Source organism: Anser cygnoides, chromosome 3 (genome assembly GCF_040182565.1).
Source record: "Anser cygnoides isolate HZ-2024a breed goose chromosome 3, Taihu_goose_T2T_genome, whole genome shotgun sequence".
NCBI lineage: Eukaryota > Metazoa > Chordata > Aves > Anseriformes > Anatidae > Anser > Anser cygnoides.
The window spans coordinates 80,154,830-80,167,763 of NC_089875.1; the positions used below are offsets into that span (position 1 = coordinate 80,154,830).

At 40.6% G+C, this 12,934-nt stretch overlaps 1 protein-coding gene across 4 annotated transcripts in view; it reads right to left on the bottom strand.

The window, feature by feature from the left end:
- The window catches only part of FUT9 (fucosyltransferase 9), a 119,595-nt gene extending 107,611 nt beyond the window's left edge, over positions 1–11,984 (bottom strand). For 2 of the 4 annotated variants that reach the window (XM_013180190.3, XM_013180189.3), the window contains exon 1: positions 11,568–11,984. Coding sequence is in view for 1 of the 4 variants with exons in the window: in XM_048066649.2 (XP_047922606.2) it covers positions 10,338–10,821 (484 nt within the window). In the remaining 3 variants the exon portion in view is untranslated. Of the gene's footprint in view, positions 1–10,337; positions 10,894–11,567 lie in introns of those variants that run through there. The other 2 variants (XM_048066649.2, XM_066994510.1) reach the window with 2 other exon arrangements.
- Positions 11,985–12,934: the final 950 nt, after the last annotated feature.

Below are 12,934 nucleotides of genomic sequence, written 5' to 3' on the forward strand. Positions count from 1 at the left end.
TCAGTCCTTTGAACAGCCTCAGACTATGTACAAGCTACTAACGTTTGGTCCAAGACAACAAACTAAATCTAGTTCATGGTAAAACACATTGATCACATACTTTAAATAAAGGGACCTCAACACCAGCTGCTTTGATCTACTTGTCTGCTCCTGTTGTGCTGAATTACTTGCTAATACAGACAAATACACCCAAGTCATGTTTTTTGCTGCCTAAAACCTTTAATGTATTTAGTTATAACTCTCTGTGTGGATTTTGCCCTCAATCATCACAGGTAGTTGTTAGTGAAAACTTCAATTTTTTATTTTTTTTTTCCCTGGGGCGAATAAAATGGCTTTTATATAATTAAGAAGTGACAATTTGGGAATCCATGCAAAGGAAAAAAAAAAGGAAATTCTGAGCTGAAATAAAATGAATCTGAGGCATAAAAGAAACAGAGGCAGGAAGAAAGGCAACAGACTGGAAAGGAATACAAGTGGGAGTGAAGCAGGAGAAAATACTATTTTGAAACAATAGTTTGCAGAAATATTTAGAAATACATATATTTCTATTTCAGTAGGTAGAGAATTTTACTATCTAGACTGATCATTGACTATTCTCTCAAGTTTATGCCAGCCTTTTCCGTTTGCTGCTGAAATATTTTGTGATTATCACATATTACCTTTCCTTCATGGCATCAGAAGAATTCTGTATATTTTGGGGAAAATCTGTGCTAAAACAATTTTATAGTATAGAAAGAGGCATGGCTGCAGCTGTGGACTGGGAACCTAGCTCCTTGGCTTGCATTTCCAGCTTTGCATCTCTGACCTTCAGAGAGGCAAAATTCTGGAGTAATTTCTTCTACTTACCTGAAAACTACAGATAATCCATAACCATTACACAGCATTAGCCACTTACAAAAATGGCGCACAAACATCAAAATGACTTGTTCAACAACCCAGTGAAAGGAACAAATATTATCTGCATAGTGATGAGAGCAAAAAGGAGTACAAATTAGGCCAATCCAAGAAAGTTCAAGAAAAGGAATAAATCCATAAATCTAAAACTAGAAATTGCTCTATTAGGGAAAAAATAAATAAAAAGCTCACTGTTGGGGAAGAGGTTTTTAACAAAGCAGGATGCATGAGGAGCTCAGCTGCTATTGTGGACCAGGAAGAATATATGCTTCTGTGTGTGTGTGTATGTATATGTATATATTGCTATACCAGTAAATATATTTACTTAAAAAAGAAATACATTAAGACACAGTGATTCTATTCAGTAGTTTAGACTGTTCTCTACATAAAACTTAATACAGAAAGCTGCAGATCTTCCTTGTAACATCCAATAGGATATCATATTCTTTCTTTCAGATCTAGAGCTGCATGATTTTTTATTTATTTTTTTTCCCAGAGGAGAATGAAGGTGTTTTTACATCAAAACATCTCTTGTAAGAATGTCAATTTCAAGAAAAAAATGTTTTGAATAAGTGACTGCTGTGTATTTTTAACATTTAAAAAAACAAATTACTTTGATTTTATAATAATCAGTCTTCCAAATTTATCTCCAACTAGATTATCCTACAAGTATAATTACTGACCAGAAAAAATAAATTCTTAACCTGTAGAACATATCAGCTTTTTGGTTTTGTTCTTTTCAGAGTAGAAAATTGTAAAATTGTAAAACTTCCCACAAAGTGGTATTTTCATATAGCTAAGTACTTCATTACTCAATGTGCAACAGAATCATAACATGTTTTTTCTTTTTTTATCTTAAGTGTTAAAGAAAACAGAACTTGTTCCTCAGTGATAAACTTAATACACAGAGTACGTCACAAAATCATTATTTGAATAGTGAGTGGTCTTCACAGCTAGTCTATTTCAACTTGTAACAAGATCAAGAGGAATATAATAATGTGATGTCTGATGAAATGTAGGGCTATTTGAAAGTGTCGAGATATTGTGGGATGAAGCAACTTATTTTAGTAATAGGTAGCCTCCCAGTTTCAGGGTGTATTTCTAAGACAGGCATTTGTCTCCATATTTTGTAATCACATCTTCTAAATGTGAAAAAACTGTGACTTGCTGATATCTTCTTAGGTTATTCACTGATGTACTTCACAGGTTTTGGTCAACTACTTTCCTTTTACTGAATTTCACATGACTCATTCATACTGTAGTTTATACGCACATACACATACAAACCATTTTCCTATTTGCTTTCATTTTCCTATTTGTTTTGTAGATGTAGTTATTATAGTCAATATTTTTGTTTGCTGTGTTTTAGCAATATGAATGCTCTCAGATGCTTGCACTTGCCCACCCTAGGACACCTTTGGAAAGAAGACTCTTCCTCTAAACGAGGCCTGAAGGACATAAACTTTGTATAGTTATGAACACTCTAACTGCCAACATATTTTAAATGTTATTTTGTGTCCCCTGAGAAGCCTCACTGGAGAGGCAGCTGATTATTCCTTTTCTTTCCATGCCTGCTGTGAACAAGGGTGGGCAGTGGGCAGCTGTGGGGGAGTTGCGTAGATCTTTGGGAAGTGAAGTTTGGCTCCTTCACTGAGTTCCTCACTAACAACCCTAATCTAGGTGGTAATATACCATGTAGGGACGTCAGTTGTCTCTTAGCGGAGGTGGTTATGGCAAATGTTAAAACTCTCCTAATTATTACAAGTTCTAGAATTAGCAAGTTTGTTATGGCCCAAAATGGCATTCATTGGATATTATCACATTTCCATTCTGCATTCAGTGTTGTTTAAAAACTCTTTCTGAAGTCTGATAGTTTGCAAGAAACCAATTAGCATTTGTGTCAGAGCAAGCTTACTTCGTTATACTTAAACATTGGCCTTTACACTATGGTATTTAGAAGTGCTGAATAATAGTCTTAAGCAGTTAGTTTGTGAAAATCTTGTATTGCCAGCTTAAATAAATCGTAAAATCAGGATAGCCTAGGTTGATAGCTTTGGCTATGTAGCTGATAAATTTGATTCCAAACATAACAACACAGGCAATAATAATAACAACTTGAATGCTTTCTAAGTGTAGTTGGATGTTGTCCCATTCCATTTAAATGTAATATTCAGTGTTAGTGACTGTAAAGTATTTCCCTTTTCAAATCCTTAATTTCAGAAGTTTATGATTTTCCATAACTCTCTCCCTCTAAGCCAAGACTTCCACTGCTTTGTCAAAGAGTAGCAAGGACTCAATTCTGATAAAGTCTGTTAAAGTCAGAGTGCTTATCACAAAGTAACATGATTTACACAATCAGCCAATTTATTGGAATATTTGCATTCACAGACATTGGCATACATATAAATGATTGACTGATGCCTTCATTTGGCATAACTCTAACTTTAAGAAAGGCCTTTCTTCCTTTGTAGTTAAAGCCTCTGAGGAAAATTCACTGAAATCTTGTTCTGTCAGAACATGCTGTTCAACAGGTATCACAGAGCTCCATGAATTTGAACTAATTTTGCCGAAGTCCTGATTTGAAAGAAAATCTAATAAAATATTCAAATGGTTCGTTGAGATGTGTATTACAGTATTTTAAAAGCCTGACTTGAACAGTTCAGTCTATCTGAAACAATTTGGAGGAAAGACTTCATTTTTTGAGGACTTCTATTTGTATCTTTTATTTCGAAAGGACACAACATTTGTCATTTCAATAAGATCTGAAATGTCACCCTGATAAGCAGAGAGAACTGGATTTGACACTTTATGAGCTTCCTCACCCCATGGTGTCTGGAACGGTCTACATGCCACCTGCATCCATCTGTCCTCAGTTAGTAATCTGCTCTGGGTACTGCTGTTAGTACCTGACTTCCTAAGATGTGGTGACTCATCTGATGGAAGCCCTTCAAAATACACAGAGTTAAGGCTGCTTAATAATTTAGAAGCTACTTAAAAATTTTGAACTCCTACCTGGTGTCTCTATCTGGAGTGAAAAAAAGTGGGTTAAAAAAAAAAAAAAGCTGCAGGAGGAATTGTGGGGAAATTTTTACAGCTACCTGAAAGGAAGTTGTGGGGAGCTGGGGGTTGGATTCTTCTCACAGATAACTAGTGATAGGACTAGAGGGAATAACCTCAAGTTGCACCAGGGGAGGTTTAGGTTGGAAATGAGGAGGCATTTCTTCTCAGAAAGAGCAGTCAGGCATTGGAACTGGGTCCCCAGAGAGGTGGTGGATTCACCGTCCCTGGGGGTGTTTAAGGAAATGTTGGACGTGGTGCTTAGGGACATGGTTTAGTGGGTGACATTGGTAGTAGGGTGATGGTTGGACCAGGTGGTCTTGGAGATCTTTTCCAACATTAATAATTCTATGATTCTATGAAATGTGAAGACAAAAATGTAAACAAGATGTTTAGTATTCACTTTATCATAAGAATAGGCAGATTTCAATCAAAGTAGTTTAAATCACCAACTTTAACCATAGTTCAAATCAGGAAGAAAGACACCATGCATTAAATAATTGTAATTAATCTTGGACTACAATTATGCTTTTTAGTTATTTTCTTAAAGAATATTTGAGCACCATTCACTTAACCGTTAAAGAACATTAATCAGCAATCAATATAAGTTTATGTAAAATTTGATACCATTTATTGCTAATCACATAGAAGTCTACATCTATCCTTTGTTCAGACTTTCAGCTTGTGCATTTCAATACAAGAAATGATGTTTAATGTTTTAAAATTATCTAGATGCTTTGGGATAGAAGTCAATATACAATTAAAATACAGAAAATATTTTCTAGATTTTTTTATTAGATAAATGAAACTGTAAGAAAGATCCTAGATAAATATAAAATTTACAAACACATTCCGTGTTTAAATAAAACCCAACACTCATTTGCTAAATGAATGAAAGAAATAATTTTGAAGTATATGCTTTACATCTTTGTGTCCTTCAAAGTTTGAATTGTATAGGTCTCTGCCTTTCCATTCTAACACTGAAATGGGAAAACAGGTTTTCCTGCACATTCAGTTCTAACACATTTTATCAGTTTGAAACTGCTATAGTTGTCCTGGATAAACTACATGGAAGAAGACATCTACAGAAAAGACAACAAAGCTTTTAACACTTGGATTATCACTAAAATATACAAAAGTATATTTTTTAGTGTTCACCTGGTGGATTCTTTTAGTTCAGTAGCTTTATATACATAGTAAGTATAGGTTGTACTATTACAATTTTTTTTTTCACAAGTGTAATAGGTTTAATTTATACAAAGCAAACCATTATGTATAAATATCCATAAAAAAGAATAGAATTGTATTTATTAATTGGTTTGTTTTCTGGCATTTTGTGCTGTTGGGTATTAGAAGTTACAGGGGAAAAAGTATTAGAATTGGAATATTTTAATTTAGCCAGCTATGGATACATGGTTAAATCATTATCTATTGTCAGATCAAAAAATGTAGCATTAAGTTGTAAAGACATGAAGCTCTTTGCTCATGGATTATGTTTACTTTCCAGAACAAAATATGTCAGCATTAACAGTCTCTCTACATAATTAAAAGAAATAGTGTGAAAGCTTTTTTTTTTTCTTTTAAATATTTGTGTTATTAGTTCATTTCAGTTTGTGAAATATGAGCACGTACTTCCAGTAAGATATCCTTGAAGAACTAAATGTCTCAGGGGACTGGTAATCACATTTTTGGAGCCTTTCACCTCTAGTTCACTGATTCAAATACAGCCAACATGAAGTAGTGACGGAAAATCATTGCAGTTTGAAAGCTGGTTTGTGGCCTGTGTGAAATGAACTGGTTATTTCACTCCATTTCTTAAAGGATCTTGGAAAGCACTCAGCACTTTTAAAAACAGTGCTGAGGATGCTGAGCTCCTCACAGGATCCAGCCAGCACCCATGAAGACACAACTGGGTCTGATTTCTTTGAGGACGGCAGAGGCCAAGACTGACAAATAAAATCCCACTTCTGATCCATTTCCAGGCAAATTTCCTCAGGAGATTGACCTCTTATAGCAATATCAAGTACCAGTCCCCATCCAGCAAAGCAGAGCTGAGGTGGCAGCACAAGGTGGTAACTCTGTGGCATTGCTGCTCTCTGTGCTCCACAAATGCAGGGCACAAACAGAGCTTCATTTTCTATTTCTGCCGTCTGGCACCTTTTCATTAGCATTAAATGTACTTAATTTAGGACAAAAAACGGTAGGAAAAAAAAAGAAAGAGAAAAATGACTGTTTTTTGGAGGGGTTTGAGTGCATCAGTCTCATTTTATTTTATATTTTATTTTATTTTATTTTTATTTTATTTTATTTTATTATTTTTATTTTTATTTTATTTTATTTTATTATTTTTATTTTTATTTTATTTTATTTTTATTTTAATTATTTTTTTTTTTTATGCAGAGGTACATACATAGGTAGAAATCATTAAGTTGTCCTTTGTAAAGCTCATATCTACCATATTCTTGAAAACCCATCTGACAATACTTTCCCTCCCCAGCTATAAATTATCTCAGCTCTGTGTTTCCCAGTGAAGGCTTTAAATTGTCTCCTTCATTAATTCATTTCCTTTACGTAAGGGACTTTTCTTCACAAGAAGTGTATCTCTCTTTAAGAAAATATACACATCATTTTTTTCCTGAACATTTAATATGTTGTATTAGGAACTTCCTCAGAGGAGAGGAAGAAAAGTCTATCTTCATTAACCACTAAATATAAAGTCGGGATATTAAAACATCCAGATGTCATGTCAGCTATATACATTGTCTTCTATGATGTCACATTTGATTTTCTTATTTTATGACTTTGACAGCATCATATTAAAAATTTGATTGCACAATGACAGTACAGGTTTTGAATTATTCAGCTTATGAGTGCACTCTTACAGGAAGACTTTTGTATTTCTTGCCATTTCTGAAAAACTGACATTTAAAAAAATGTAAAAGGAAAGGGAAAATGATCGCTAATAACTAATTAATAACTCAAGCTTGGCAAAGGTAACCTCATTTTAATAGAATATCACACAAATTAAAACTAGATTAAATATAACACACAACGTATTTCAAAAGTCATTTGAAACATAATTCTTCGGATGACATTTTGGCCCCAGTGAGATCAATGGCAAGATTCCAATTCAGCTTCCATGAAGCCAGGACCTCCTCCTAACTAAGGATGTTTTAGCAACTATCTGTCAGAATCCTTGTGGTACTTCATTAGATTACCTTTACCAACCCCTTCGCTAACAATATTCTCCAGATACAAGTGCTTACTGAAGTCACTGGGACTTTTTCCATTGGACTCCATTTCTTCAAGTCAGACACTTGAAGCTGGAACCTTTGGGGCAGTTTTTGCAACAGTCTTTTGGGGCTTACACTGTGTGTAAATGACTACTACAATGACTGACTGGGTACTACCACCTTTTGTTTTTGTTCCATTTTACCTCTGTCTAATGTTAAACAAGTGCAATCTGTTTGTTCATTTGCATCAAATAACTTCAGCTGTAACCCTTTACAGAGTGACCAAATCTGTTTTTACTTCATTACAATTTACACTTATTTTTAAATCACTAAAGTTAGAAACATCTGTTCTCCAGCTTGACTAAATTCAGCTAGCTCTTTCATATCAGAACCATAAAACAAATAATGTTCCATTTTAAGAAACATGTTATTTCCACAGCCTAAAATGAAATTTTAGTGATATCAGATATGAAAATATCATTCAAAGTTGAGCCCTTTTACCACGAAACGTGACAATTTTTTAACCAGTAGGGCCCAGAAGAACAGTCCATAGCTATACATGCTTTATTATTTCTCACAAGAATTATTTCAGCTGAGCTGTCTGGGCTTGTAAGAACTATAGGATTGACTACAGCTCAGAAGGGTAAAGCTTGGAATATTCCATACCAGACATAAAATAAATCCTTCCAGCTACAGTGATGGGGAAAAATACAAATGATCTTTTCACATCCTGGTTCCTTCAAACTGGTTAGCAGAAATGTCTTTGATTCAGCTCACACCTGTGTCTGTGGAAAATCTCATACTGATTTAATTGAGATCAGAATCATGACCACAGTTATATCAAGAAATGTATTTGTATTCTCTCCGGAATTTCTGAGGTTTATTCAAGAGTTCAGTTTGTCATTAAGGACATACACTGCTGTTCTTCACCTCCCTTCTAACATGTCTCTATTCCAATTTGAAGATCACAAGATTGCCTGTTTTCATTATAAGCAATGAAAATTAGTTACGGATCGCTTACACTATGTTATTTTAGTTCACCTATTTAACCTGCACCTAGTCTGCTTCAACACATGAATCCTACTGGGGTAGCATTTTTTCATTCTTAAATGAACAGTTCCACACTCGTGTTGCTTTCCTACTGATAAGCAAAACTTATTTCAAAATGTACAATTGAAAACAAGATATCACAATTCAATAACGTTTCATTCTGCAGTATCAATATCAGCCCGTAAATATTCTGCCAGAAGTAAAAATGCAAGAGCTTCCAGGACAAAATCCTGCCATCCTTATCATTCACTGCTCAACCTCTACTCAGGCAAACTCCAGCTGGAGACAACAAATGGTACCTATATATTTGCAGAGTAAAAACTGTGAGATAATATAACCCTTTCCCTATTTAATTTCGTGTGTTTTTAGCAGCAGTCCTAATCAAAGGCTGCGTGGTTTAAACACTGTTTCTGGAAAACACTACTGATTAAACAGAAATCAAAATCAGAGCATTTCTCTTATAACTATTTGTGGTTTGACTGGGAACAGGCTGATCATGACCAGTGACAGAAGAACTTATTTCCATAATAACCTTTAAATCTTGTTGTTTCAGGCTGCCACCAGCCGTGGCAGTTAAGGTGTGATGAAAGCTTTCTGATGAGTTTCACACGCATTCCTCTCTCTATTGCAAGACAAAAACTCACCATCCTGTAAATTGTACTGGAAAGCTACATCTACAGAAATACAACCTTTCCCTTCAGTACTTGTATGTGGAATTGCTTTAATCTCTTTACCCAGGACAGTGCAGGACTAAGGAGTTCTCTGTAACTGAGACAGAATGCTAGGAAAAAAGTATAAGTGAAAAACTCAAAAACAAACAAACAAAAAAAATTGCAAAGCAATTAAAAACTCCAACAAAAATTTAACAAAAAGAAGGAGTTGTGGAAAATAAATAAATAAATAAATAAATAAAAGATGTTTCCCCCCAGACTCCTTTAGTCTTAAGTGTTATCACAGCACCAGCTTCTGGAGAAAGAAGTGAAGATTTACTTTGAATCCTATATTCATACTTGTTGGCTATTTGGCAAAGAAGCAAGAGGTTGCTCTATTATTATTATTATTATTATTATTATTATTATTATTATTATTATTTTCAATAAGGCAGTTTCCAGGTCTTTAGCATTACTCTGAGCCAGAGATGCTAAATAGAAGAAGGGGGAAGCACTGCTGCCATAACAACCCTTTTGGCAGGGAACTATTGGGATACAGATAGTTACTACACTACCTACAACCAACCGTGTGCATCATGACACATAAAACCAGAAAAAGGCTTTTCAGCCCCAGCAACCTCAACATTTGCACTCTCCGCTCTGGAGCAGCGAAAGCCAAACAAGCACAGACTTCTCCCCCCCCATCCCCTCCGACCCTATGCTTATTTATTCGTTTGTTTGCTGGGGCAGGAGGAGTAGAAAAGTCCATCCCAGCGCCGAGTTCTGATCGAAGGGCTCTCCCTAGAGCATCGCAGAGCATAGCAGGGCCCGGCACCCCGGGGGTGCCACTCGGGGGAGGCAGCCAGCTGTGCTCAGCCGGGTCGGGTGTCGTGTGTGTGTGCGTGTGTGTCCCACCACCACGTTAAAATGGTCCCTCGCAAAACTTAAGGCGCTGAACCCTCCCCCGAGCCGCCCGGGCATGGGGGGCTGTGGAGGGCGTGCGGGTGTGTGCGGGGGGGAGGTGGAGTCAGGGGCTTCTGGCCCCAGAGCTAGGGAGCGGGGGTGTCTGTGCGTGCGGGTTTCCGTCTGTCTGCCTGTGAGACAGAGAGAGAGACCCCCGTGGGAAGGGGTAGCGGGAGGGGCAGTAGGGCGCCAGCCCCTTCCCCCGCAGCCCCGGCGCAGCCTCGGGGCCAGCCCCGCCGCCCCTTCCACCCCCCCGGGGAGGGCAGAAACCGGGGGCCGGGACCCCCCAGTTCCCCGGGGGCGGGGGCAGGCGGAGCGCGGTGCCTCCCCCCGCACCCCTCCCAAATCCCCCAGCGCTCAACCCCGGGGCCGCTCCGGGATGGTCGGTGGGGAAGGCTGGGGATGGGGGGGGGGGGGGGCAGAGGCACGGCAGGTGCTTTTTTGGGGTGATGGTGGTGCTGTGCGGGGGGGCCGGGGCCCGGTGACTCACCCGTCCGAGGCGGGGGCTGCGGGTATCGCGGCGCTGCCCCCGGGGCGCGGGGGGCGGCGGGGCAGGAGCAGCAGCGGGCGCGGGAGCAGGGGGGAGCGGCGGGGCCCGGGCTGCTCCTGGGCGCGCTCTCGCTGCCCATCCCCGGCGCTGCCGCCGCCGCCGCCGCCGCCGCCGGAGGAGGATGCGAGGGAGAGTCAGCCCCGGGCGCGGGCACGCGCGGCGGCGGCGGGGGGGAGGCGGGGAGCGGCGCGGGGGCGCGCAGCGGAGGGGGAGCAGCCGGGAAAGGCGGGCGCACGCTCCCGCAGCCCTCCGTCCCCCTCAGCCCCGCAGCCCTCCCGTCCCTCGGCCCCGCAGCCCTCCGCCCCGCAGCACTCATCTGCTCAGACCCCCGTCCCTCAGCCCTCCATCCCACGTCCTTCCATCCCTCCCCCCTCCGTCTTCCCATCCCTCCATCCCTCCGCCCGTTATCCCTCCATCCCTCCATCCCTCCCTCGCCCAGCCAACCCCTCCCGTCCCTCCGTCCCTCCGCTCCCCCGGCCGGGGAGCAGCCGTCTCCCCCCCGCTGTCCCCCCTCCCTCCGCCGCAGGGGGGCTCCGGAGCCCCCCGGGACCGCGGCGGGCGCGCTGCCGCTCCGCCTGCGCGTCCCCGCGGCGCGCCCCCGGGAAGGGCGCCCCGCTCCTCTGAAGGGCAGGGGGTCCCTGCCCCCCCCCTCGCTCCCCGCAGCCCCCGGGGGAAGAAGCGCGCAGCTCTTGCCCATCTCGTTCTTCCCCGTTCTGGCTTTTTTTTTTTTTTTTCCCACCCGGCAGGAGAGCACAAAACCGTGCCGTGGCAGGAGAAAAGGCGGTAAACAAGAGGGAAACGTACAGAGAACGGTAATCTCTGAACGAGAAATAAACCGCACACTGGAGTAGTTCTCAAAAGCTGTCTTTCGAGCTTGTTCCTGAAACCTAGAGGACTTCCCAGGTGTTTATTTAGGATGAAGAATAATTATTTTGACGTTAGAAATAAAAGAAACAGCAGCTCAAAGTGCGTTGTGTGAACGTGAGAACTGTAAATCAAGCCTGCCAAATAAACCAGCGTACCAAAAGCTGGCCATCAACTCTTTATCCTTGCTCTCAACTCTCCCTGCATTATATAACGCTGATAAACTGCTGCAAGTATGTTTCAGGGAAAGGATACAGCGATGAAGAGAACATGGCACTCTTTATGAGAGTACCTCAGTAGCCTTACCTGCCAAGGAGTTGTTTCAGAGGTTCATCCGTCCTTTTCTCATCAGCCCTCCAAGTAAACAACCGACTAGACGTTTGGTGCAGACATATGATTCCCCAGTGTCAGTGCCTCTGCCCTCGATGTTTCTGAATTGCTTGTAGATTATTAACTTACTATGCTCTTCCGCTCTGCCTTGTACCAACAGCTATGCAGGTATCAACAGCTCCCACTTGTGAAGCCGGGGAAGAGAGAGATTGGGTAGATTTCCACGCTGCTCCACATTTCAAACTGCTGATTTGCTGTAAGGGCTACAGTCGCTCAGGGAATTGGTCTGTTCCTCTAACAGGTTTATTCCAAAGAGAGGCCTGACCTGAAGTTCACCGAAGACAGCACGAATATTTCTATAACCACGGTCAAACTGGTTTAAACCACTGTGAGCTCACTGCTGGCATGAAGGTATTCCTGAGTGCCACTATTCTTTCATGCTATTAAGAACTCCCTGGGGAAAAAAAAGATAATTACCAATATGCACATCTTTTCCATAAAACTGTTGAGAGATACAGATACTTTTGCTGCTCTGTAGCTATTAGCAAAAGCATATATATATATATATATTTTTTTTTTCAGACAGCAGGTTACAGTCCCTGGCTAGAGGATGCCCTCTGGTCTCTGTAAGCTCAAACCAAGCCATGCAATCAGCAGATGCAGTGGGCAAAAGGGAACATCACGAAACTCCTAGGTCCAAATGTGGACTTTTGTAAAGCCAGCAGGGGTAAGGCTCGATGTTTCATTGCTGCTCACAAGGAAATTACTAACAAATTGGCCTTTCAGGACTTTTCTCTTCTCTGGTCTCAGTCCTGGGATTAGGTCTGAGCACCCCTTTAGCTTACAGATTTCTGTTATTTCCCCTGTACTGGGTCCCATCTCCTTTCTGCTTTCCCCAGCAAGGACTACAGGCCATTAACAGCAATGTTAGTGGTCAGTTAGGAAACTGAAGGGAAACTGGGGATTTGGACTCTGTATAGATAACATTTTTGAGCAAGAACTTTGAGTCTCACTGACATCTGGTTAATATTTTTTTAGTATAGTTAACACAGGCTTTAAGTATACTTAAGACAATTTTTTAATATAGCTTTTTTGTTGTTTTTGGTTTTGCCTTTTTTTTTTTTTTGTCCCTCTCTTGCTCTGTAGTTAAAGGTGAATGGCCACAGGAGGGACAACAGAGTTCAGTGTAACAGTAGCCTGGTAGTTAAAGTGATTCCGGAGAAATGGGAGACTGAGGGTAAAGACTTTTTCTCTGAGATTCAGAATAGGAAATGAACCATGGAAGTCTCGTGTCTGTTCTCAGATTAATTACTTTCGTTCTCTCCTAGCTTTGACTTCAAATT